This window comes from Cebus imitator, unplaced genomic scaffold (genome assembly GCF_001604975.1).
Source record: "Cebus imitator isolate Cc_AM_T3 unplaced genomic scaffold, Cebus_imitator-1.0 Scaffold370, whole genome shotgun sequence".
NCBI lineage: Eukaryota > Metazoa > Chordata > Mammalia > Primates > Cebidae > Cebus > Cebus imitator.
The window spans coordinates 1,303,908-1,327,898 of NW_016107685.1; the positions used below are offsets into that span (position 1 = coordinate 1,303,908).

The 23,991-nt window shown below is 41.4% G+C and overlaps 2 protein-coding genes across 2 annotated transcripts; both read right to left on the bottom strand.

The window, feature by feature from the left end:
- Positions 1-241: 241 nt before the first annotated feature.
- CUNH11orf42 (chromosome unknown C11orf42 homolog) lies at positions 242-5,748 on the bottom strand. The gene is made up of 3 exons (XM_017507247.2): positions 5,624-5,748; positions 629-1,427; positions 242-372 (listed from the first exon to the last, which is right to left on the bottom strand). The coding sequence occupies exons 1-3, from the start codon at positions 5,693-5,695 to the stop codon at positions 242-244; spliced, it is 1,002 nt and encodes a 333-aa protein (XP_017362736.1). The 5' UTR covers positions 5,696-5,748.
- A 5,093-nt stretch (positions 5,749-10,841) lies between these two features.
- LOC108288344 (olfactory receptor 52W1) lies at positions 10,842-12,114 on the bottom strand. Its single transcript, XM_037730962.1, has one exon. It carries the CDS (start codon positions 12,043-12,045, stop codon positions 11,083-11,085), a length of 963 nt encoding a protein of 320 aa, XP_037586890.1. The 5' UTR covers positions 12,046-12,114; the 3' UTR covers positions 10,842-11,082.
- Positions 12,115-23,991: the final 11,877 nt, after the last annotated feature.

Consider the following 23,991-nt stretch of genomic DNA (forward strand, 5'->3'; position numbering starts at 1 on the left):
ACATAGTCGGGGAGGTGGTCAGGAGTATTTTCTCTTTGGTGAGGACATTGATGCCAGGGTTTCAAAATACCCCTTTTGTCCTTAGAGGGTGGAGGGACTCTTCCCTCTTCTCTAGATCCCAGAAGAAATAAGCAGCATGGGCCCAGGATGGTTTGGGGGAGCAGCAGCTGATGTTTATTAGAAACCAGTACCCCTATACCAGATCTTGGGGGCTTTGCCCCCTGAATCTTTTGCTTCAGCTTCAGTCATCGCTGTCAAACTCCGAGGACAGACCCTGCAGCAGGGGCAGGGACATGGAGTGTCCGTCGGGGTCCCCAGGGCCCCCAACCTGGGCTCCTGGTGGAGGGCTGCGGGGGCTGAAGAGCCAGTTCTCTGCCAGGGTTGGGGATAGTCACAGCTTGATTCATGCCTGGTCTTTTTCCTCCCTAGATTTTCCCTCTGGTCCTCTGTGCCATCCCAATCCCCTTACCAGGTCCTCCTCATTCCATCTCACCCTCCCCAGGCTCCCTCATTCCATCTCTTTCACCAGAGCCCTGTGCTGAGTCATGGATTCCCCACAGATTTACCCCTGATGCCTTGTCCCTCCACTTTATCCCTCCCATCTGTCTCGTCATTTCCCCAGTAGTACCTGACAGTATCTGGGGCCCCCTCTGGAAGAAGTTTCGGCCCTTGTAGGAGAATCTGGTGGGTTTGCCCTCTGGCCCTTCCCGGGGAGGTGGTATAGGTGGGGCTGGAACAGGTGGGGGCACATTGGCAGCTTCAGGTGTATCAGCAGGTGCTGATGTGGAGGCCAGAGGTGGCATGATGCTGAGGTTGGGTCTGACCCAGTTGGCCCCATGGGGCAATGGATCTTTAGTCAGAGGCTTCTGTGGTCCCAGCACACCCTTGGGCTGCAGTGAAAACTTGAGGCAGGAGAAGGCAACAGGTAATGACCGATGTAACCGGAGCAGCTGGGACTCACGGTCTGTAGGCGTCAGCCCCAGCTGCAGCCAGGAACAAGAGAAGACCTGGTAGATGACATAGATGCTATGGGTGCTTCGGAGCCAGGGAAGAGTCTGCTGTAGGCTCACCTGCCCTGGTGGCAGCAACAGGAAGGCAACCTTCTTGCGCAGGCCACCCATATGTAGACGGATCCTACAGGGCTGCCCATCCAACATTCGTATCTCTTCATAGGCTATCTCTGCTTGGCCATTTGGTGAATATTCCTGAGTGCAGTGGGCGAAGGCACCCTCAGATCCTGCCTGCTTCAGGAGGTTTGGTAGTGGCCCCACTGGTTTCAATGCCCTCCGGCCCTGCCGACCTGGCAAAGCCAGGCGGGTATGGGCTGGGCGGGACTGTTTTACCAGCACACCCAGTAGGTCATAGCAGGCTGCATCTGACAGGAAAGGTACTGCTACTGCGTTGGGCCCAATGTGCTCCTCGATGACCTGCAGGTGGCCAGTTTATAGGTCAGGGACTTAAGGTCAGGAGTTAACTGGTTGCCTACTCTAGATTGACTCTACCCTAGTGGTCACTGTTCAGTTACATTTCTATAATGTGTTCAGATTTATGCTTTTTGCTTATCTCCCAGCTCTCTCCTGCAGCAAAACCTTGATGTCTATATGCCAAACTATGCTAGATACTGGGAAAACAAAAGAATGAGACTTCCTCTTTGTCCTAATATAGTTTACAAAAATGTAAACAGCTATGTGAAATATTAATAGAGAGCAAGGTGTGAAGGAGACAAGAAGTGATTCAACAGTCTTTATCTTTCAGAGTATCAAAGAAGGTCTCTAGGTGGTGGTACTTGAGTTTTGAAGGAATTATCTAGGTAGGAGAATGGTCAATTCAGGCATAAGAGTCGCCAGTGAAAAAACTTGAATTTACAAACCAAGAGGGGCACATTTAGGAACACATAATATTATATTGCTTGTATGTAGGGTATGAAGAGGTAAAGGCACACAGGAACTAGATTATGAAAGACTTGTGTGTACGCCAAGTGATTTTGTCCTGAAGGCAGTGGGAAGCCACTTGAAGGGCTCTAGGTATGAGGAACAGGATCACATAGGTGTTTTAGAAAGCTATTTTTTTTTTTTTTTTTTTTTTTTTTTTCGAGACAGAGTCTCCCTCTGTCACCCAGGCTGGAGTGTAGTGGCGCAATCTGTGCTCACTGCAACCTCTGCCTCCTGCGTTCAAGTGATTCTCCTGCCTTAGCCTCCCAAGTATCTGGGACTGCAGGCACCCACCACCATACCTGGCTAATTTTTTTGTATTTTTATTAGAGATGGGGTTTCATCATGTTGCCCAGGCTGGTTTCAAACTCTTGAGCTCAGGAAATACGCCCACCTCAGCCTCCCAAAGTGCTGAGATTACAGGTGTGAGCCACTGCTGCTGGCCAGAAGGCTAATTTTTAACAGGAAGGCATAAAATAAGAGGCTATAAATCAGCGAAAAGTATTGCAGTACTCCAGGAAAGGCATAATAAGGTCCTGAACTAAAATGGTGGGAGAAGATAATACAGATATTTAGGTTATAGAATTAGTAGAACTTGGTCACTTAGGAGGTATGGAAAAAAGAATCCTCAGCCATGCACAGTGGCTCATGCCTGTAATTTCAGCACTTTGGGAGGCTGAGGAGGGTGGATCACCTGAGGTCAGAAGTTGGAGACCAGCCTGGCCGACATGGTGAAACTATGTCTACTAAAAATAGAAAAATTAGTCAGTCTTGGTGGCACATGCCTGTAATTCCAGCTACTTGGGATACTGAGGCAGGAGAATCACTTGAACCTCAGAGGTGGAGGTTGCAGTGAGCCGAGACGGTGCCACTGCATTCAACAGAGCCTCAAGGAAAAAAAAAAAAGGAATCTTCAAGGATTCCTCTTAGGTGACTGGTTACATGGGTGATGTCTTTAATCAAGAATAGGTTACACAGAAATAGATTTGAAATGTCCATTCTTATACCATATCTATTACCTCTTAGTATGTACCTTCTACCCTAGCTGCAAGGGGTATTTTTTGTAGCGAATTTGAGGCCTCATCTTTATAATGCTAGTTACACTATGCTTTCAGGGATTTTACTTCCTCCTGTGTGTGGTTTTTTTGTTTTTGTTTGTTTTGTCATGGCCTTTTTGGTGTTGGTAACCTTGGAAAGTTGACCTCCTGACTAACTGGGAGATCCTATAAGAGACTCTCTAGTGATTATACCTAAGTATTATGGTTTCAACCCATTCAGGATTTTGTGGCTGACGTTTCTGGTTCTCTGCTCTACTAGGGAGCAAGGGCACACAGAATTTCCTCTTTGGGCATCTCTTATATTTGAGCCCAGTGCTTAAAGTGTTGTACTTTACTCCCTACCTCCAGCCCCAAATTCCACGTCTATGCCCTTACTGATGGCATTGCCCTCTTTGCTGGCCTTCTGGTAGAATTCACCAGTGGCCCCTTAAGGCTGATGTGCTTTTTGCTACAAAGCTGTTTTGGAAGTACTGCCTCCTAGCATAAGAGGAAGGTAGCTAACTATGGAGTTGCATCGGCACCTTGGATAAGCTGAGGTAGCTTGTAGACTACTGTCTTGTCACCTGGCCAAAGGAATAACTGATGTTCTTTTGTGGTCTGCATGGAACACTGACCCATTATTCCCTCTCCTTTGCTTCATTGAAACACTTCCTTTTGGGTGGGGCTCTGAGAAGGACCACTTGAGCTTCCAGGGGAGAGAGCAGGACACTGGCGGGTTAATGTTTTTGGATGCAATGTTTTGCCCCATGACCAGGAACTCAGAGGCACCAAACATGACGTCAGAATCTCACCCTAATTGTTCCTTTGGTGTCAAGGAGCCTGCACAACTAAGGCAAATGAGAGTATCTCTAGAAGAGGTCCCTGTGATAGGAGTGTGACATTTAAAATATGTGGTGCTTATTATCCAAGTTTCTGCTAAAAGGGTGAATCTCTGGTTTAGCTGGAGGCTCTTTATTCCCCATATGCTTTTCCTCTATGCTGACAGGCATTAAGTTGCCGAATTCTAACCCTGCTTAACCTTGACAGCCCCAGTGGTTATCCTAAATATGAAAAATAAGGAGCTCAGTTTTTCGTTAGGGAGACTCTGTTCTTGGGAGAATCACTATTTAAGACTACTATGTGCTCCTATTGAAATTCTGCTTCTGGTTAGAAATTATATGGACCTTAGGCCCACAAATTTAGGTTTCCCAGGGGTGTCCCAGGAAAGTAATGATGGAATATTGTCTTCCTAGATGTCTCTTTGTTGCTTTGAATTCTGAATGTGGAGCTCTTGAGCCACATTCTATTTAGCCAAATGTTTTACCATATGTTCAGTAAACTCAGTGGTTTTGGACACAGAAAACCAGGTCACTCAAAGGTGACCTAATCCTTGAATTTTCCCTGTAATACCAGTGATTTGTCCTGCCAATTTTCCTAAAAATTTTTAATTTAAATAAGATAAGAAATAAGTTTTTTGATACTCAGAGATGGTATAGCTTTTTACTAATGGGAGACTGTTTATTTTCACTCTAATTCTGCTTGATCTAGTCCAGGATCAGCCTTCTACACTGCTGAAACCAGTTTATCTAATACTTGGGAAACCTTGAGCTCTCCTGTTTTTGATTCCCTGGGAAACTGGCCTTTGTGGTAAGCAGCTACCCTATTTGGAATGGGAGCAGCATGCCATTAAATCTTCTTTGAGTGTGGTAAGCACTGCTTTAAGATGTTTTTTTTTAAAGCTTGGTAGGCTGACTTCTATGAATGTTTTAAATTCACCTTCCTTCAAATCACATAGTCAGAACCTGATTTCTTAAATTTCAATTTTAATTTTAAAGAAATCAGAACCTGATTTCTTTAATTTCTCCGATCTGAAATTTCCTGCCATCAGCTTGCAGCTGAGAAGTGATTTGGTGGGATTTGTTGGATACCTGCAACCCAGATACAGCTGAGATCTCCCTGCTCCTTAAAATATACAAATTTGCCTTGAAACCCAAATTTCTTATTTTGTGAAAGTTAAGTTGGAGGAGATCTGTGAAAGAGTTGAAGGTAAAGTTCAGATTGTATAGGAAGCTGGTTCTATAGGAAGTCCAGGTTCTAAGATTAACCCCTATATATCTTTGGCCTTATTTTTACCATTGCTTCTTTGAACCCTGCTCTAGAAGATTATTAGATTATTAGGAGTTCTCAAATATGAGTTGTTCTTTTTCCTCTCCTTATTTTTAAAAATGCTCTACATTTAATTAATATATTATGCACTCATCACCCTCCTGCTGATTAATTTAGATATTTATTAAGCATCTTTTGTCAGGTTCTCCTCTACCTCTTTGTATGAATAACTCGTTTGCCTAGCTAGAATGTCACTCTTTCCAGGAAGCCTTCCTGATCTCCTGTCTTACCCCTCACTTAGCATGTTTCCTTTTTGCTCATAATTCCCTGTACATTGCTTTTCAGTGAACCTTTTTTACTGTTTTTGCAGTTGTCATTAAATAGGGCAGTTTGTGCCAATAACTTTGCTGCAATGCCTGGCACATATGGAATCACTGAGTAAATGTTATTATTGTCTTCAGGCTTCCCACCCCTTCCTACTCTCAAGCTGCTCAGACCCATGCAGGTCACACTTTGTTACTTCCTCTTTAGCATCCTTACTTTACCTACCTTATTCTTGATGAGGGTCCAGGTGGCATCAGCTTCATTTAGTGTCAGCAGGTGGGGGGTACCAACCAACATGGTGGGTTATGGGAGGGACTGGGCAGGGCAGTAGCTGCTGCGGGAACCCCAAGCGGCCCAGGGAGGTGAGACCTCAAGCCTTGGGCCCTAAGCCACTGCATGACGTCATAGAGGTCCTGACAGATAATTGTGCCTGGGATAGGGAGAGGACAGTGACTTTCCTAGCTTCACCACAGCCTATAATTCATACTCTTGAGTCACCTATCCATCCTCTTGTATTAGGGGGAGAAAATGCAGGTGTCTGTTAGGGTGTGTTTGTATATGTGTATATGTGCGTATAGTTCTTGGTCTGAATTCTTTAAGGAAACAGGATCAGGCTTCTTCTCCCTTCAGCAGCATCTCTGAAGCAATTTACTATCTTCTTAGCTGCAGATGCTTCTCTGTGAGGTTGGATTGGGGTCCTAAAGGACATGGGAGAAGTACAATCATGAGCCACATAACAGTGTTTTGGAAAATGATACATGACTGACAGTGGTCTGACACCATAAGATTATAATACCATATTTTTACTGAACTTTTTCTATGTTTAGGTAAGTTTTGATATACAAATACCATTGTTTTACAATTTCTTATAGTATTCCCTATAGTAACATGCTGTGCAAATTTGTAGCCCAAGAGCAATAGACTATACCTTAGAGTCTAGGTATGTTGTAGGCTATACCATCTAGGTTTGTGTAAGTACACTCTACAATGTTTGCACAGTGATAAAATTGCCTAAGGATGCATTTCTCGGAACATATCCTGTTGTTAAGCAATGCATGACTGTATAGATCAGGGCTTATACTGAGAACCAAGTGGTGGTTCTCAACCTTGACTGCACTATGAAATCGCCTGGGAGCTTAAAAATTACTGGTACCGGGATCAAAACCCCAGAGATTCTGATTTAATTGGTCAGGGGTGTGCCTAGGCATCACAATTTCTAAAAACTCCTCAGGCAATTTTAATGCATAGCTTAGGTTGAAAACCATTATTAATGGGTGGGTTACAATTGCAATGAAAACCAGGTTTGTGTAGGAGGTTGCTGTGCTGAGCAGTGTGACAATGTGGAGGGTAAGAATATAATTGGGATCATGTTGCCTTGGTAACGAGAGAATTTTCAGGAAGCCAGAATTACCCAGGTAAATTTGAGGAAAAATTTCTTAATGCTCCACTCCCTGTCCTAGTCTGATTTGTGCCTAATAGCTAGATAAGAGCTGGAATATTAGCTATGTGTTATCTCCTTTTGTGTCTTTATTCAGAGATCTCAACTGTGTTTTGCTTTTGCTAAAGAAGAATCATTCTAGAGAGCCTTTCCCGTAGTTACTTTTCCACTTCGTACCTTATCTGTTCAAAGAGTCCTTTCTCTGAGTCTCTCTGGAGAGTCTCCTTTGTGCCCAGGAAGACCTCTTATGTGTAGGAGGTATCCTCCCCTAGCCCAGCCCAGCGTAGCTCTGAAGAGCAGTCCCACAAAATTGGCTGTCATCTGAGCTGGCTGAGATGATATGAGTGGTAGCATAGGGAAAGGTCCTGCAGTGGTGGGGAAGAATGTTAGGAACATTTTTCTAAAGGAGATGTAACTGGCTTCAGGAGGGCAGGTCTCCTCAGATAGAGCTATAGATCCAGGTGCTGGGTCTTTGAGCAAAATTTTTACAGTGGGTGTGGTCCGGTTTTCCAAGAGAGGAATTAATATCAAATATTTCTAGGAGAGAAATTATCCCAAATATTGATGTTGAGCTCTTTTGTGTTAGGGGCTGTGCCAGATACTTTAAATTCATTCTATTAGTTAATCCATTTGGTATCCTCTTGAAGTAGTTACTACTATTATCTCATTTTACAAGTGGAGTAACAGGCTCAGAGAGGTTAAGGCATATGGTGTGTTTATAGAGGATCTAGGATTCAGGTAGAAGTCTGCTTGACTGCACCTTTAACCTTTTGCTCACTTTAGTGTGTGGTGGGAGGGGTGTCTGCCAGATGGAAAGTACCAAGTGGTTTAGTGAAAAGGAAATGGTCAGGATAAGAGAGGAGCCACGATGAACCAAATCAGAAACCCCAGGTTTCTTACTAAGACAAGTGAAACCAAGTTTTTTCCTTCTAATGCCCCTTTAGCACATTTTTATTATGGTTGGCAAAAAGAGGTCACCTGGTATAGTATAGCTGCACCTCCATTCTTTCCAGGAAAGAATTCTGAGTGAGGCAGGTGGAAATAGAGAGAGACATACATGAGGACAAGAGTCACAGGTATGTGATAAAACCGTCAGATGGTGCAAGGAGACAGAGATGCAGCAGTACAGAGACAATGAGAGTGACTGATAGAGAATGATGTACATCCAGATCCCGAGGGGATTCAAGAATGAGAAGGGGAGGGATGAAGTCGGTGCAGGTATGGTGGACTGTGGTGACTTTACCTCTATGGAATCTATGCATATAACAAAATTGCACTTGTACCCTTTGAATTTATACAAATTTTTAAAAAAGAACAAGGAGGATCTCTTTAGGACTTTTGGGAGAGTGGCTTAGAGGGGAAATTGCAACTGAACACTTCTGACTGATTAACTTTTCAGTTAGAAACCCATACCTTCTTCTTCTGCCACCTTTCTCTTGCTCTCTGATTTTCCCGATTCCCTAGGATCCCAAAATTCCATACTGATCTACCCCAACACTAAGTAAGTCTGTCTTTTGTTTTGACTCAGAGTGATTGAGACTAAAAGTTACTGAAGGAAAATGGATGACAGCTGGGTCCTGGATGGAGCTGGTAAGCCTAAGGGCTGGGCTCTTTGGGCCATATCCTGCTTATAAGATTTGCCTCTGGTGCGGCATGAGGGACAGACCATTTGCAGGATATCTGAGGGTGAATGGAGAGGATGAGAATGGAGAGGATGAATGCATGAGGGGAACAAACAGATGGGTCTTTTTATCCAGAGAACATGAAGTTCTCTGTATGAACCTGTAGGGCTGTATAGAATAGTATTGACAACAAAGACTTTAGAGTGACAAAGAGCACTAACAAGCCTCTTCATGTCTCTCAGACTGCAAGGATAATCACACAGACCCCCTCATATCTTATTTGAAATTTTTAGGGACAGATATTTTGGAATTCAGATTTTTTCAGATTATAGAAAAGGAATATGATACATATATATTAAGGACTACCCCATTGGGACTCAGGACAGTGCCCCATAATCAAACACATCAACATTTCTGCAGTTAGATGTATGAATATTCACACTAAATGAGATAAATAAAGATAAGTAAGATCATGATGGTTGAGGTGTCAGGTTTTGGGCCAAAGTTATAAATGAAAATTGTTTCTTCAGAGGTTTTTAAAAAAAAATTTTGGGAATTATGGATGAGGGATTGTGGGCTTATAATTAATTCTCAGGTTGTTATGAGGAATGAGAGTGGGTAAAGCTCTTGAAACACATCACATGGTAGGTATGTATGAAATCTCTATTTGGAACAAGATACAAATGTCCAAGGGAATGGACTTTTAGCTTGAAGGAAGAAAGTTGCTGCAATGGACAACGTACAGCTCAGGAACCGGCTACTGTGGAAGTTGTGCACAACCAGAGGTTGAAGGTGCCTTAGAAGAGAGTTTCCTGTGGTGGGAGGGTGACAGAATTCATTGTTTATGAACGTTGGCTGCAGATGATTTCCCTTTCATGTATCAGAGGGGAAAGGCAAAAAATGGTATACCTGTATGTATGTGAGACACAGGATTATCACACATATATATATTTATAATCAATAAATATATTACTGCATATATCCTTGTTCACATCTCGATTATTTTCTTAGGATAGATTTATTAAGGAGGAATTTATTTATTTTTTGAGACAGTGGTGCGATCATAGCTCACTTTATTGCAGGCTGAGTGGTGCGATAGCTCACTGCAATAAAGGGGAATTTAAGAGAAGGATATGAACATCTTCAAAACTTATGGCTCATTAGGATTAGAATTGTGTCAGTTATCTGCAAAATCATTGCTCGGAGGCCATTTAAACTCAGAACCTCTTGAAAATGAATGAGCCCACACTTAGGTTGATTGTAGATTTTCTCTGTGTCTACTTGTATGTATACAGTGTGACGATGCCTCTGAAAAATCATATAGAACTTCTGCGCTCTTTAGTCCTTGTTACTGATGACCTGGTAAGACTCAGTGTGGCACCAGGGATAGCATCATCTACTTTTTCTGATCTGCAGCCTCCTCACCTGTGTGGTGTCCCATGGTGCTTGGTCCAGCTATCTGTGCTGAGTGGACTGGGTTGCTCCTGGCTTCAGGTCTTCATGGCTAACTCCAGTACCTGTGGTTGTGATCGATTTCCTGTAGAGCTTGGGTTTGCCTTTGCAGTCTGCAGCTTTTTCTGATCTCGTAACAGCGACTCCCTGCCTTCTGTCAGATTATACTTATTCTGAACTCCATGATGGCATGAAAGACCTTTTGTTATGTAATGTCCCTGTCAGTGTGGTGTCTTAGCTGGAAATGAATCCCCTGTTGGGCAACACCACCACACTTCCTGTTCTTGCTGCCCTGGCAGTTACAGAAGTGTGAAATATTTCATTATACTGCACTAACATCACATGCTTCTAGTGATGTTGGCCAGGACAAATGGAGGTGCTGATGGGGATTTTATCTGGGTATTGTACCTTCTTGTTGAGGGTGCACAAAAGGGCAGATTGACAATAAGCCATAGTAACAGCCTCAAGCAATCAGATGTGATTGCAGTGATTTTCTGGCATATCAACATTTCTTTCAGTTGGACTCCTGACCTCTGAAGCTGCAGTCACAGAGAAGAAGTTCTCGCTGTTAATTTTGGGGGCTTTAGTGGGAGTTGGGGGAAGGAGGAATAGTAATTACACATGAGACCAAAAGAGGATTCTTTGAATTTGAAGTGGCCAGACTGGTACCACAGGGCACATTATTTAGATTATCAGAAGGTGGGAGATTAGCCTGTGTAACTCACTTCCTGAGAGCAGGCTGAAAAAATCTGGCTCCGGGAATAGAGAGGGCTCTGATTCCAGACAGGTACCCAAGCACTTGACTCCAGAGACAGTGCCACCCTCTGCAGCAGTGCCAAGCACTTCCCTCAAATTTGGGATCTGTAGAGGAGCTTTTGTGTGGGAACATGGGCAGAATTAGGTTGAAATAATGGAGGTGGGGAGCAGGAAAGGGAGTTAAGTTAGATTTTGTTTATTATGATCCTACACTGATTTTTCCTGCATGGTAATGTTTATGTCAAAGTCTACAGATGTCAGTATTTTACATAGTAGGGACTCCACAGCAAGTACCTGTTAAGTGATGATAACAGTCATATGCCGACAGTGGCTGAAGATAACATAATCCACACTCCAGAATCCCCTCCGAGTGTCTCCCCTCCTTCACTCTCAGGCTCCATTGTTAGCACTGGTCATCACAACAGGCTTTTTCTGAATCTGAAGGTTTCCAGGAGTCGGTCCCTGATCTGCTTGGTGCGGGCCCCGTAGATGAGGGGGTTGAGGGCAGGTGGCAGCAGCAAGTAGATGTTGGAAATAAGGATGTGCACAGGCTTTGGGACAGTGTGATGACCAAAGCAGTGTGTGAGGTAGGAGAAGAGACCAGGTATATAGAAGGCCAGAATGACACAAATGTGAGAAGTGCATGTACCAAAGGCCTTGGCACAGGCCTCCCGGGTAGGCAGCTGCAGCACAGCATGGGCAATGAGTCCATAGGAGCCAGTGATACCCAGAATATCCATACCTGAGATGGCCAGTGAAAGTGCCAGACCATATAAGTTGTTGGCCTGTGTGTTACCCACCACCAGCTCTACCACCGCCATGTGTGCACAATAGGTATGGCCTATGGTCTTGGCTTGGAAGTGCTCAAACTTTGCCACCAGCAGTGGGAAAGGCACAACAATAGCCACAGCTTTCAGTGCCAGTGCCAGGGCTGCAAAACCCACACGGGCTTTGGTGACCAGGACAGAGTAGTGCAGTGGACACCCTATTGCCACAGCACGATCACAGGCCATGGCCAAAAGCACACCGGATTCCATGGCAGTCAGTGCATGTACAAAGAACATCTGGACCAGGCACATAGCATATGGCACAGATTGGGGCCCAAGCCACAGTACAGCCAACAACCCTGGAGCTATAGATGTGGCTAAGCCCAGATCTGTGGCTGCCAACATGGCCAGGAGTAGAAACATGGGCTGCTGCACTGTGGAGTCTATCCATATCACTGCCAACAGTGCTCCATTGCCCAGCAGGGCCAGCAGATAAATGGGCCCAAAGACCAGTGTCAGCCAAGTCTGGGTACTTCCTAGCCCTGGAAAGCCAGTCAGTATGAAGAAGGTTGGGCGTAGGAAGGTGGAATTGAGTTGTAGAGTTTCTGCCATTCTGTGGTGGGCACAACTTGAGGGCTCAGGGGCATGACTCCTGATAGGAAAGACAAGGGGAGAGATTTTGGGGGTGTCACAGTGGCACAAACCCATCCATGGCATATGTGTAGGAGTAGTGCAGGGCTGACAGGATCACAGGGTTATAACTTTTGGTTAGGGGAGGTTTGGATGGATAATTAAGGTCACAATTCTAGCTAAGAGAGGAAGTGGTAGGGAGGAAGAGACTGACTGCTGCAGTGGCTGGTATAGATAGCCAGAGAGAGCTTTCTAATTGGGTGTCAGCAAAGGGTGGAGCTGAGATGAATGCTTTTCTTCCTCAGAGTCCAAATGGAGTCAGTCTCAGTCTCTATATGCCAGTGCTAGGTGGGGATCAGGCTTCCGGCTGTCCTGTCCCTCCCTGTGTATCCTTGGATAAGACCACTGAACCTCACCTTCTTCAGCTGTGTAGAGCTTGTGGGTACAGTGATATTAAGCTCTAACATTCTGTACACCAACCATTCTAGAAGAGAGGAGGCAGAGTAGAAAGAAAGGGAGAAACTAGTAGGAGGCAGGTGGAATAGGGAGTGAATCTGGGAGGTTGGTGTGGCAAGAGAAAACTTGCTGGGTTTTAGGGGTTCAGGGTGCTTACATTCTGAACTTGATGCTGAACACCAGCTGCAGAGTTGAAGTTGGGGCTGAGGAGCAACGGAGAGAGATGGCAGTATGAAATGGGACTTTTCTTCTCCATTTCCTTTCCTTCTTCATGATATAAAAGTGAGTCCCACTAGAGTCCCATTCCTGGCATGCCAGAGGGAGGTAGTGGAGGTGACGTAAAGGGAGAAAATGACACTCAACTCAGAGTAACAGCCATCTGAGGAAGAAGCATCTCTAACGTTGGAGGAGGCAGGATGAGTAGACTGACTTCTCCCAGAATCTAGCCCACCTAAGAAGCTTAACACATGTTGAGTGGATAAATGAATGAGGAAGATAGCAGCAGCAGAAAGCTTGACTGGAAAAGATCTTGAGCACTGTGTGTCAGCAGCTTCTTTTCGCTTTAACTGGTGCCTGTGGGGCTCTTTATGTGGCTGTATTACCTGCTTCCCTCAGGGCCCTTCTCCCTCCTGCCTGTGCCACATTAACTCTTTTTTAACCTCTTTGCTCAGTGCTAATGGGCTGGTGACTCAGGAATTAGATTAAGGAGGCAGGGATGGGGGCAAGCCAGGAAAGAGACTATAGGGTGGAAAGATCTGCGAAAGGAACACTTTCTCAGGGAGGTCTTTGCTGGCTCACTGAAGTCCAGGAGAAAATTCCTTGCTTTATTCTTTAATAGCATCTATCCCACTCTGTTGTAATTTCTTGTCTCTCACTTCCCCACTTGACCAAAAGAGTTGCAGATACTGCTTTTTATTAGCCACAGTGTCTCCACTGCTTACCACAATGTCTGGCATGTAGTTGGCTGTGAATAAATATATATTGCTTTTAATTATGGGACAGAATGCTAGCCCAAACAGCCTCTGCTGACTAGTAGGGGCTCCTACAGTTTCAGGAGCCTTAAGTATCCATGAAGAAAAAGTGTTATTTACCATCAACCACAAGTCTACTGAATACAGTTCTTTCTATTATAAGGAAACATATTCTTAAACTAACCACACTATGTGAATCCATGCAATAAAGACCATAGGGCTTATTAGAAAAATGAAGATGGGGCACAACACTCAAAAACTTCGTCAGTGACATATTTCAAACAAAGATGGGCTGGGTGTGGTGACTTACACCTATAATCCCAGCACATTGGGAGACCAAGACAGGAGGATCACTTGAACCCAGGAGTTTGAGACCAGTCTGTGCAACACAGTCAGAGCCCATCTCTACAAGAAAATTTAAAAATTAGCCAAGCATGGTGACATGCACCGGTACTTCTACCTACTGGAGAGGAGAGGCAGGAGGATCACCTGATCCCAGGAGTTCAAAGCTACAGTGAGCTATAACCATGCCATGTGCTCCAGCCTGGGTGACAGAGTGAGACCCTGTCTCTAAAAAAACAAATAAAATGAAATTGGACGGAAAATTGTGTGGATGGGTGTGGCTCATATCACAAGTGGTGAACTGAAATAACTGATATATGTTTGAGGTGTGGGCGTGTGTGCCTGTTGAGGTTTCTTATTCAGCTTGGTTCATTTAGCTGGGTTCAGTTTTCTGTGTTTACCTAGTTTCTTGAAAGTGGAGTTACATACAAACAAACATGAAATTCACATTATTATTAGTTCCCTAATATATGTATCAGTTGTCTTTGCACAAATTTGTATTTCAAAACTACCATTACAGCAGAACTAGTTGAATCTCTTTTCTGCTTGGCTTTGTGTCATGTGTTGAGGATACAGTGGCAATAAGAATACCCTGTTGCTCTCAAGGAGTTCACAGTCTAGTGGACACAGTGATATAAACAGTTGTTGAAGGATGATTAAGGTAATTGCCTTAACTCACATCAATACCAGATATGATGGCAGCACAGAGAAAGAAGATTTTCACTCTTCCTGGGGGAGTCAGGGAAATCTCTGAATCATAGTAATGGTTAAAAGGAGTTTAACCTGAGGAGTTTCCTGTGTACATGCACTGCTCTAAGCCCTAACCTCACAGCAGTCACTTGAGGTGGGTACAATTCTTTCTTCCATTTTACAAAAGAAACTAAGAGATAGACATTAACTTGGCCAAGGTCATACAGCTAGTAAATAGCAGAGTTAGGATACTAACTTGGTCTGACTCTAGCATACTTGCTGTTAGCCACTACCTCAAAAATTGCAGCTGAAGTTTAGAACATGAGAAGGAATTTTTAGAATAGTTGGAGCAAAATGCACCTATTCCTAGGAGAAGGAGTTCAGGAGACTTTGCGATTGGCAGGTGATCCTAGGATTGCTGAATGGAGAGATATACAAAGAGCTGTAATTATTTGACATTAAATGGTGAGCTCTCATCCATTCAGGGAGGAGAGGAGCACTGAGCAGGTGGGAGCAGTGGGTTAAGAACCATGAAGGAGAGGGTTAAGAAAAAGTGCTCTTGTCTCAAGAGAACACTAATGGAACATTTGGCTGTCTTGGGACACTTGCTCTTTGTGCAAAGATTGTTTGTAAGATAAATGACAGAATCCATATGCCCAACAAGTCCAAATTTGAAGTCATTAAGTTCTTGGAAATCTACTGTATTATGCATTTCCCATTCTCCAGTAATCCAAGATACACTGGGAGATATCACTGACTTTGTCTTTAGAAGATTCCTTAGTTAGTCTCCCAAGCTCCAGTTCATACTTATAGAAGCTATCTAAGCACATCTTGGGAGCCAACTGGCTGGTCTTTTCTTGTGTTTTTTACCATTAGAGGAGGGGGTTTGACACCTGTGACCTTGTGGGGGCTGTTTGCCAGGGCCTACTCTCCAGAGCAGGCTACCAGCTCTCTGTGAGGAGTAGGGTGGGGTGGGGAGAGGGGAGTCTCATTGGACTTCTTAGCTGCTGTTAGACTGGCATGGAAAAATAGGATAGGACAGTTCTGTTTGGAGATTGACTCTGATTTTCTCACATTTTTGGCTAATGCAGCTACGACCAACATCTATAGAATAGGATTCTTAGAAAATAGCTGTGTCCATGTGGGCCTGTTCTACTGTTTTACACTTAAAATGATCCATGAGCAATAACACATATGAATAGCTTATCACTTTACACAATAAGTTAGAGATCAGAAATCTTGGGTTTTAGTGGTGTCATACAGCACTAAATCCTCTTCTAGAAACCTACTAAAGCAAACTCAATTGTCAAATCCCAGTTCCTAGGTCAGTATGAGATCCTTCTGTGACTACTGGCACCATAGTAGCCTAGACCTCCTTCCCTCAGTTTCCAGAACCCATAAGCCCAACAAGTCCAAATTTGAAGTCATTAAGTTCTTATAAATCTACTGTATTATGCATTTCCCATTCTCCAGTAATTCAAGATACACTGGGAGATATCATTAACTTTGTCTTTAGAAGGTTCCTTGATTAGTCTCCCAAGCTCCAGTTATAGAAGCTATCTAAGCACATCTTGGGAGCCAACTGGCTGGTCTTTTCCTGTGGCATTTACCATTAGAGGAGGGGATTTGATACCTGTGACCTTGTAGGAGATAGATTATAGAGATACCCTGTAAGATCAGGTTTGCCCTACCCTATGGAGATGTGGAAGGAGTGGTGGAACCACTATGCCCATTCTTCTAGCTTTAGTTTTCCTCCTCTACCTCATGCTTTCCAGTCCTTCCATGACCAGGTCCTTAGTATTCCATAAAGCTCTGGAGCACTGGGCATCCCTGGTTCCAAGGAGGATAGTGGCTGTGCTTGCATTGAAGTTGTAGATTTGAGAGGGGAAGTGTTCTCTTTCTCCATTATGATAAGAATCTTCCAGAAGTCAGGTTATGGTAGCAATATGGAATAGATCACATCTAGTTTTTAATCAAACCTCTTTTAATCTTGTCTACTCTCCGTATCCATATATCCTTCCTCTGCAATAGGGTCATTCCTTCCAGTTCCAGAATATCTGGGACTGACTTTGACCATACATAGAAGTGACTCTATGCATGCTGAGGTCACAGTTGCCATGTTTGTTTCCAAGGCAACACTATACCTGCAAAGTTGGGTTAGGACCCTGAAACTCCCTTAACTTAGCAAATTGTTCTATTCCTTCAAGAAATGTTTCTTGACTAAGCTTTCTGACCAGTAATGGCTAAGGAGAACACTGCTGGGATGGTCTTCCAGTGACTTTTAAAAATAGAAGATAAGTAGTTTTCTGTAAGGTTTCTCTAACATTTAGAAGAGGGCTTTTGAAATGACTCACTTTGTTGAGATTGGGTTGAGGTTATTGCTCAAGAAATTAATTCCCTGAAGTTGTTTTCTGAGGTAGTAGATAATACTTTTATCTTTTCCCATCATTATCTCCCTCCCTCTGAATTCATGTGGCATGGGTGACTCTTAGAATCATGAAAAGAACAATGTAATTCACAGAATTCAACAATCATTGTTAAGAACTCATTACATATCAAGCAAAGAACTGAAGATGGGTAAACAGCCTCTCTTATCATTATATTTATTATGTTGGTGTCCCCCCACTAAATTCACATATTCCAGCCACAACCCCCAAGGTTATGGTAGATGAGGCCTTCGGGAGGTAATTAGGATTAGATGAAGTCATGAGGGTGGGCCCTTATGAATGGGATTATTGTTTTTATAGGAAGAGAAAGAGAGAGATACTCTGTCTCTCTCCTGCCATAATGTGTGAGGACACAGTGAGAAGACAGCTGACTGTTAGCAGTAAGAGACTCCTCGCTAGGAACCTAATCTGTTGGCAGCTTGATCCTGGGTTTGCTGGCCTTCAGAACTGTGAGAAGGAAATCTCTATTGTTTAAGCCACCCAGTCTATGACATTTTGTTATGGAAGCCTGAGCCAACTAAACATCCAAACAGCCACTAAGACATGTCTCCTTAAGAGCTGTGTATCTGACTTCTCTCTGTCTCCAATGGAGTATGAGCTATTTTACAACCTATTCCACAACCTTATTGTGGAATGAGGCAGCAACCTCATGACTGATCCTCTGGTCTATGATGTGCTTCTTTGTACTTTATTTTTTGTCATACTTTTGAGAAGTGACTGATAGGTATAAAAGTATAAAGAATAAAAACATGCGCATGTATCAACACACCCAGAATTGACAGTTATTAATGCTTTTTCCTACTTGCTTCCAGTTCCTTTTTAATAAAGTCAATAACAATTACAGGTAAAATCATATCTTTTTAATCCCCTGTACTGTCTCATTCTCTCATCTTAGAAACAATACTAATCATTAATTTATACTCTTCTATTTAGTTTTTAATGCTTTTGCTATAATACTTGGTGCTTTTAAGTGTTTACATAAATTATTTACTACTGTGTATAGCAAGTTAAGATTTTGAGTTATTTTTATGTGAGTAAACAGATCTTTATTATCCCTTTGAATTGCTACATAGTTTTATAGCATATGATCGGGCCAAATATTTACCTTTGATAGACTGCAAATTGTTTCTGGTTATCTTGCTATGTACATTTCTTGCTATGTACATTTCAATAGAAAGATATTGATATCTTTATACATGTCTCAATTTTCACATATGTGAAAGTTTCTCTTGCGCATATATCTAGAATTGGAATGACTAGGTCATAAGGCATGTACATTTTTATCTTTAGCAGATATTGTCAAATTGCTCTTCAAAATAGTTTTTCCAATTTGTATTCCCACTAGCAATTTTATGAAGATCCTGTTTTTTAAACATCCTTGAAAACACCACGTTATCAGACTCTTATGCTTTTGCGAATCTGATTTATTTTTATTTTTCTTTCTTTTTTTTTGGTTCAGGTGCTCAGGTGAATTTAATTAATTAGAAATGTTATCTCATTTTAACGTATTTTTTCATATATTTGTTAGTAATTTAAGATTTCTCTCCCCTGTATTTATTTGTAGAAATTCTCTATGTATTCTAGATACTGACATTTTGTTTTATGTTGGAAATGTCACCTTCCAGTTTGTTGCCTTTTAATTTTATATATAGTTTCATTTGTCTTACAGAACATTTTAATTTTAATTGAAAGTACATCAAGGACATATGCTTTTTGTATATTATTTATTTTTTCTTACCCTGAGGTATAAATACAGTATTATATATTTTCTTTTTATAGTGTATAGAACTTGACAACACTTAGTATTGCCTCCCAATTTATGATATATTGAACACTTACTGTGAGTCAGGCACTGGGCCAGGTGCTCTATGCATATCATCTCATTCAATATAATATCCCCATGAGGTAGATGCTATTATTATTTCCATTTTACAGATGAAATAGCTGAGGCATAGGTGGCTTACTTCAGATCATAAAACTTTTAATGTGTCTTAATTTGAATTTAGATGTAAGCTCAAAACAGGTTTTCTTAATGATTATATAGTATTAGGGTTATGTGGGCTTTATAAAACTAAATCACGTTGTTTTTCACCTTTTTCTCGTAATTTCATTTCTCCTTAGTCTGCATTTCCCCCTCCCGTCTCTTGACAATGCACCCCTCCAGGTTGAATGAACATCCACATTGCTTTTCCTAAAATCTGTAGGGAAATAAGATGGCTTTTCTCCTGTCTGAATTTATTTGAATATTCTTGCATCCACCCAAATAATTATCTTCTTTATCTTTTCCATTACAGCTTTTTTGGTCTGTGATGTAGCTAGGACTTTCTGCCTCCCCTCTCTAGTTGCTATTGTGAATTCTATGTCATACAAATCTCCCTGGCAAAGATGTACAACCGTGATATCCAGCTTCCCTAAAGACACAGTGAAATGTTCTGTAATTTCCTGGCAAGCATCCCTTTTCTCCTCTTACTTCTCTTGTGTATTCACAGTGATGTAAGACACTCTATAGATGTTGCTGTACTCCAAGTGTGTCACTGGCCAGGACTGAGAATTTATTGCAAATGTCAGTTTTGTTCGTTTTCACATTACTCAAGTCTACAGTGTGCCACTGCCACTTCCCACATTGGTCAGCCACATTTGTGTATGTGTTCCTGGCCCACCCTTCTTCATTTTTGTGTGTAGAAGGTAATATAGAGTTTTTTGGTAGTGTATGGAGCCTGAATATGGACTCCATAGACTCTTTCGTTCCAGCCAACATTCCATCACAGAGTTTTCTTCTTCATTTGGATGTTTGTTTCTTGTGCATCATCTGTTGTCATGAAACCTCTCAGCTTTCTTCTTTCCTTGGGCCCTCACTACAACGTCCCTGAAGAACTGCACTTACCTCACCTTGCAAATTTTGTTACATTTGACCATCACTGTGCTAAAATCATCCTACAGTCATATTCATACCATTCATATTTTTTGTTTTTCATCTTATTGGGTTCTTTGCTCTTTTCCAAATCATTTAAATATATTTAAAAAATATTTCTGCACATGGCTAGCCAGTTTTCCCAACACCATTTATTAAACCTGGCATCTTACACTAAAATTAACTCCAGATGGATTAAAGACTTAAACATAAGACCTAACACCGTAAGAACCCTAAAAGAAAACCTAGGCAGAACCATTCAGGACATAGGCATAGGCCAGGACTTCATGACTAAAACACCAACAACAATGTCAACAAAAGCCAAAATAGACAAATGGGATCTAATTAAACTCCAGAGCTTCTGTACTGCAAAAGAAACAATCATTAGAGTGAACTGGCAACCAACAGAATGGGAAAAAATTTTTGCAATCTACCCACCTGACAAAGGGCTAATATCCAAAATCTACAGAGAATTGAAACAAATTTACAAGAAAAAACAACCCCATTCAAAAGTGGGTGAAGGATATGAACAGACACTTTTCAAAAGAAGACATATATGAGGCCAACAAACATGAAAAAATGCTCATCATCACTGGTCGTTAGAGAAATGCAAATCAAAACCACATTGAGATACCATCTCACTCCAGTTAGAATGATGATCATCAGAAAAAGAACAACAGATGCTGCAGAGGATGTGGAGAAGTAGGAACACTTTTACACTGTTGGTGGGAGTGTAAATTAGCTCAACCATTGTGGAAGACAGTGTGGCGATTCCTCAGGGATCTAGAAATAGAAATTCCATTTGACCCAGCAATCTCATTACTGGGTATATACCTAAAGGATTATAAATCATTCTGTTATAAAGACACATGCACATGTGTGTTCACTGTGGCACTGTTTACAATAGCAAATACCTGGAACAAACCCAAATGCCCATCAATGATAGACTGGACAAGGAAAATGTGGCACATATCCACCATGGAATACTAAGCAGCCATAAAAAACGATGAGTTCATGTCCTTTGTAGGGACATGGATGAATCTGGAAACCATCATTCTTAGCAAACTGACACAAGAACAGAAAATTAAACACTCATAGGTGGGTGTTGAACAATGAGAACATGACACAGGGAGGGGAGCATCCCACACTGGGGTCTGTTGGGGGGAAGCATAGGATGGGGAGGTTGGGGAGGGATAACATGGGGAGAAATGCCAGATATAGGTGATGGGGGGATGGAGGCAGCAAACCACATTGCCATGTATGTACCTATACAACAACCCTGCATGATCTGCACATGTACTCCAGAACCTAAAGTACAGTTAAAAAAAAAAAAGGAAAAAAGAAAAAAAATTGTTTATTTTCTATGAAAATACAAATTTTACAAGTATTTACTTCAACCAAATATAAAGATATGTAAAGAAAACTTTAATAACCTCTTTTCATCCTGTCCTCTTTCCAACCTCTCCTCTACTACTAAGGTAATTTTTATTAACATCTTATGCGTCTTTTCACATTTTTCGCCATGCTCATATGCACTTATGCAAACACACATATTTTTGGTTTTTAGTTTTATAATTTTGCAATTAAATAATTCATATTTTCCATAATTTTCTTTTAGTCATTCAATAAATAAGGAGCACCTACTTTATACTGAGTACTATATTTAAATATTTAACTATATTAAATATTTAATATAGTGCATACGTTCTTTAGGTCAATAGATAACAGTTGAAATGTGTTCTTTTAAAATACAGTTATGTGTTGTTTAGTGATGAGGATATGTTGTAAGAAATGCATCATTAGGTGATTTAATTATTTTGTGAACATTATAGAGTGCACTTACACAAACCTAGATGGTATAGCCTACTACACACCTAAGCTGTAGGGTATAGCTTATTGCTGCAAAGGTATACACCTGTATAGCACGTTACTCTACTAAATACAGCAGGCAGTGGTAACACAATGGTAAGTATGTAAACATAGAAAAGGTATAGTAAAATATGATACTATAATCTTATGGGACCATGATCGTATAAGTAATGTCTTTGACTGAAATATCATTATGTAGTGCATGACTGTAGCCAAATACACATACACATACTTTTTTATTATAAGTTATATATATTTGCATGCAGTTGTAAGAAGCAATACAGAGAGGTCCCAGGGAATATTTGTCTAATTTTACCCCGTAATAATTCCTTGCAAAATTATAGTACAGTATCCACAACCAGTATAGTGACTAATGTCAATCAAGATGTACAATCAAGATGCAGAATAGTTTCAGCACTGCAAAGATCCCTCTTTTTGCCGTTTTATAGGCATAGCTACAGCATTCCATCCCTCCCACACCCTCAGTGATAACCCCTAGAAACCACAACTTTTTTCTCTTTTCCATTTCTATAATTTTGTCATTTCAAGAATGTTATGTAAATGAAATCATACAGTATGTAACCTCTTGGAATTGTTTATTTTTTTTGACTTGGCATAATTCCACTGAGATTCATCCAAGTCATTGTGTACACAAACAGTTTACTCATTTTTACTACTGAGTGGTTTTTCTTTCTTTCTGTTTTTGTTGTTGTTGTTGTTGTTGTTTTTGAGGCAGAGTTTTTACTCTTGTTGCCCAAGAGTAATGTTGGAGTGCAATGGCGCGATCTCGACTTACTGCAACCTCTGCCTCCCCCAATCCATTTCTGGAGCTCTTTTCGTCTTGTAAAGCTACACTCTATACCTACTAAGCAATAACTCCCCATCCCCTTTCCCTAAGCTCCTGGCAACTGCTGTTCTACTTTCTGTCTCAATGACTTTGACTACTGTAAGTAGCTCGTATAAATGAAATCATACAGAACTTGTCTTTTTGTGACTGGCTAATTTCACTCAGTACAACGTCTTCAAGGCACATCCATATTGTCATATATGTCAGATTTTCTGTCCCTTTTAAAGCTAATATTCCATTGCAGGTATATCATATTTTGCTTACCTATTCATCTGTCGATGGACACAGTTGCCTCTGTGTTTTAGCTGTTATGAAAAATGCTGCTGTGAACATGGTTGTACAGTGATCTTTTCAAGACTTGGCTTTCAATTCTTTTGAATATGCGCCCAGAAGTAGGATTGCTATATCATATGGTAATTGTATTTTTAAGTTTTTGAGGAGCCACTATTCTGTTTTCCACAGTTATTGTATCATTTTACATTCCCACCAATAGTGCACAGGGCTCCAATGTCTGCACATCCTGGCAAAAACTTATTTTCTATTTTTAAATTTAAATTTCAGATTTTTTATGGTAGCCATCCTAATGTGTGTGAGATGGTATCTCATTGTGATTTTGATTTGCACTTCCCTGATAATTAGTGACATTGAGCAACTTTTTATGTGCTTATAAATTTTGCTTTGAATGGTGCAAAAATTTTAATCAATCTTCCATTTTTCTGTTTTTTTTTTCTTGAACTTATTTTCAGTGATTGACCTTGTAGGGTTGCTTTAAAATTACTCCTCCAAAATTGTAGTTTCTGAGGAACTAATTAGTGTTTTCAGACTGAGTCAGAACACTTTGACATGTTCACTTGAGGGCTTTTATCTTTCCTCCTTATCAGCTACTTAGTCTTTCTAAGCCTCTATTTTCTCAACTGCAAAATGGATATATAGTAATAGTGCCTTTTCTCATTGGGTTGTTCTGATAATTAAATGAGATAATTTATGTTAAAAGCTTAACATAGCGACAGGGATGTAGTAATAGATCAACAAATGTTAGCTGTTATTATTTTATTGTTGAGATTTCTGTCACTGCTCTATGCTATGTCTTCTAATACTTTATGTGCTTTTGTCTGGAGCTATTAATTATCCCAAGAGTTAGTGTTCCCTCTTGGCATTATGGGAAGTGTTTTTATGTCTCCCTTTTTTCATTGACCCCATGCTCAGTGATCCCAGGGGTGACTCTGACATCTGCCTTCAGAAGAAAAAAGCACGTAGCTTCTGTCTGCAAATATAAGGGTCCTGTACAGGGCAGGAGCGATGACACCTCCTCATGCCATCATTAACCGTCTCCAGCTTTCTCTTTTCTTCTCATTCTTCTTTCCTCAGAATAAACAAAGTGAGTTTTTTTTTTTT

Bases quoted from the DNA above. Each gene is read 5' to 3' on its own strand.
- CUNH11orf42 (XM_017507247.2), bottom strand. From the start codon at position 5,695: ATGTTGGTTGGTACCCCCCACCTGCTGACACTAAATGAAGCTGATGCC. The intron at 1,428-5,623 runs GTAGGTAAAGTA...GGCCACCTGCAG, and splicing joins GGACCCTCATCAAGAATAAG to GTCATCGAGGAGCACATTGG. The intron at 373-628 runs GTACTACTGGGG...CAACCCTGGCAG, and splicing joins GGGGCCCCAGATACTGTCAG to AGAACTGGCTCTTCAGCCCC.
- LOC108288344 (XM_037730962.1), bottom strand. From the start codon at position 12,045: ATGGCAGAAACTCTACAACTCAATTCCACCTTCCTACGCCCAACCTTC.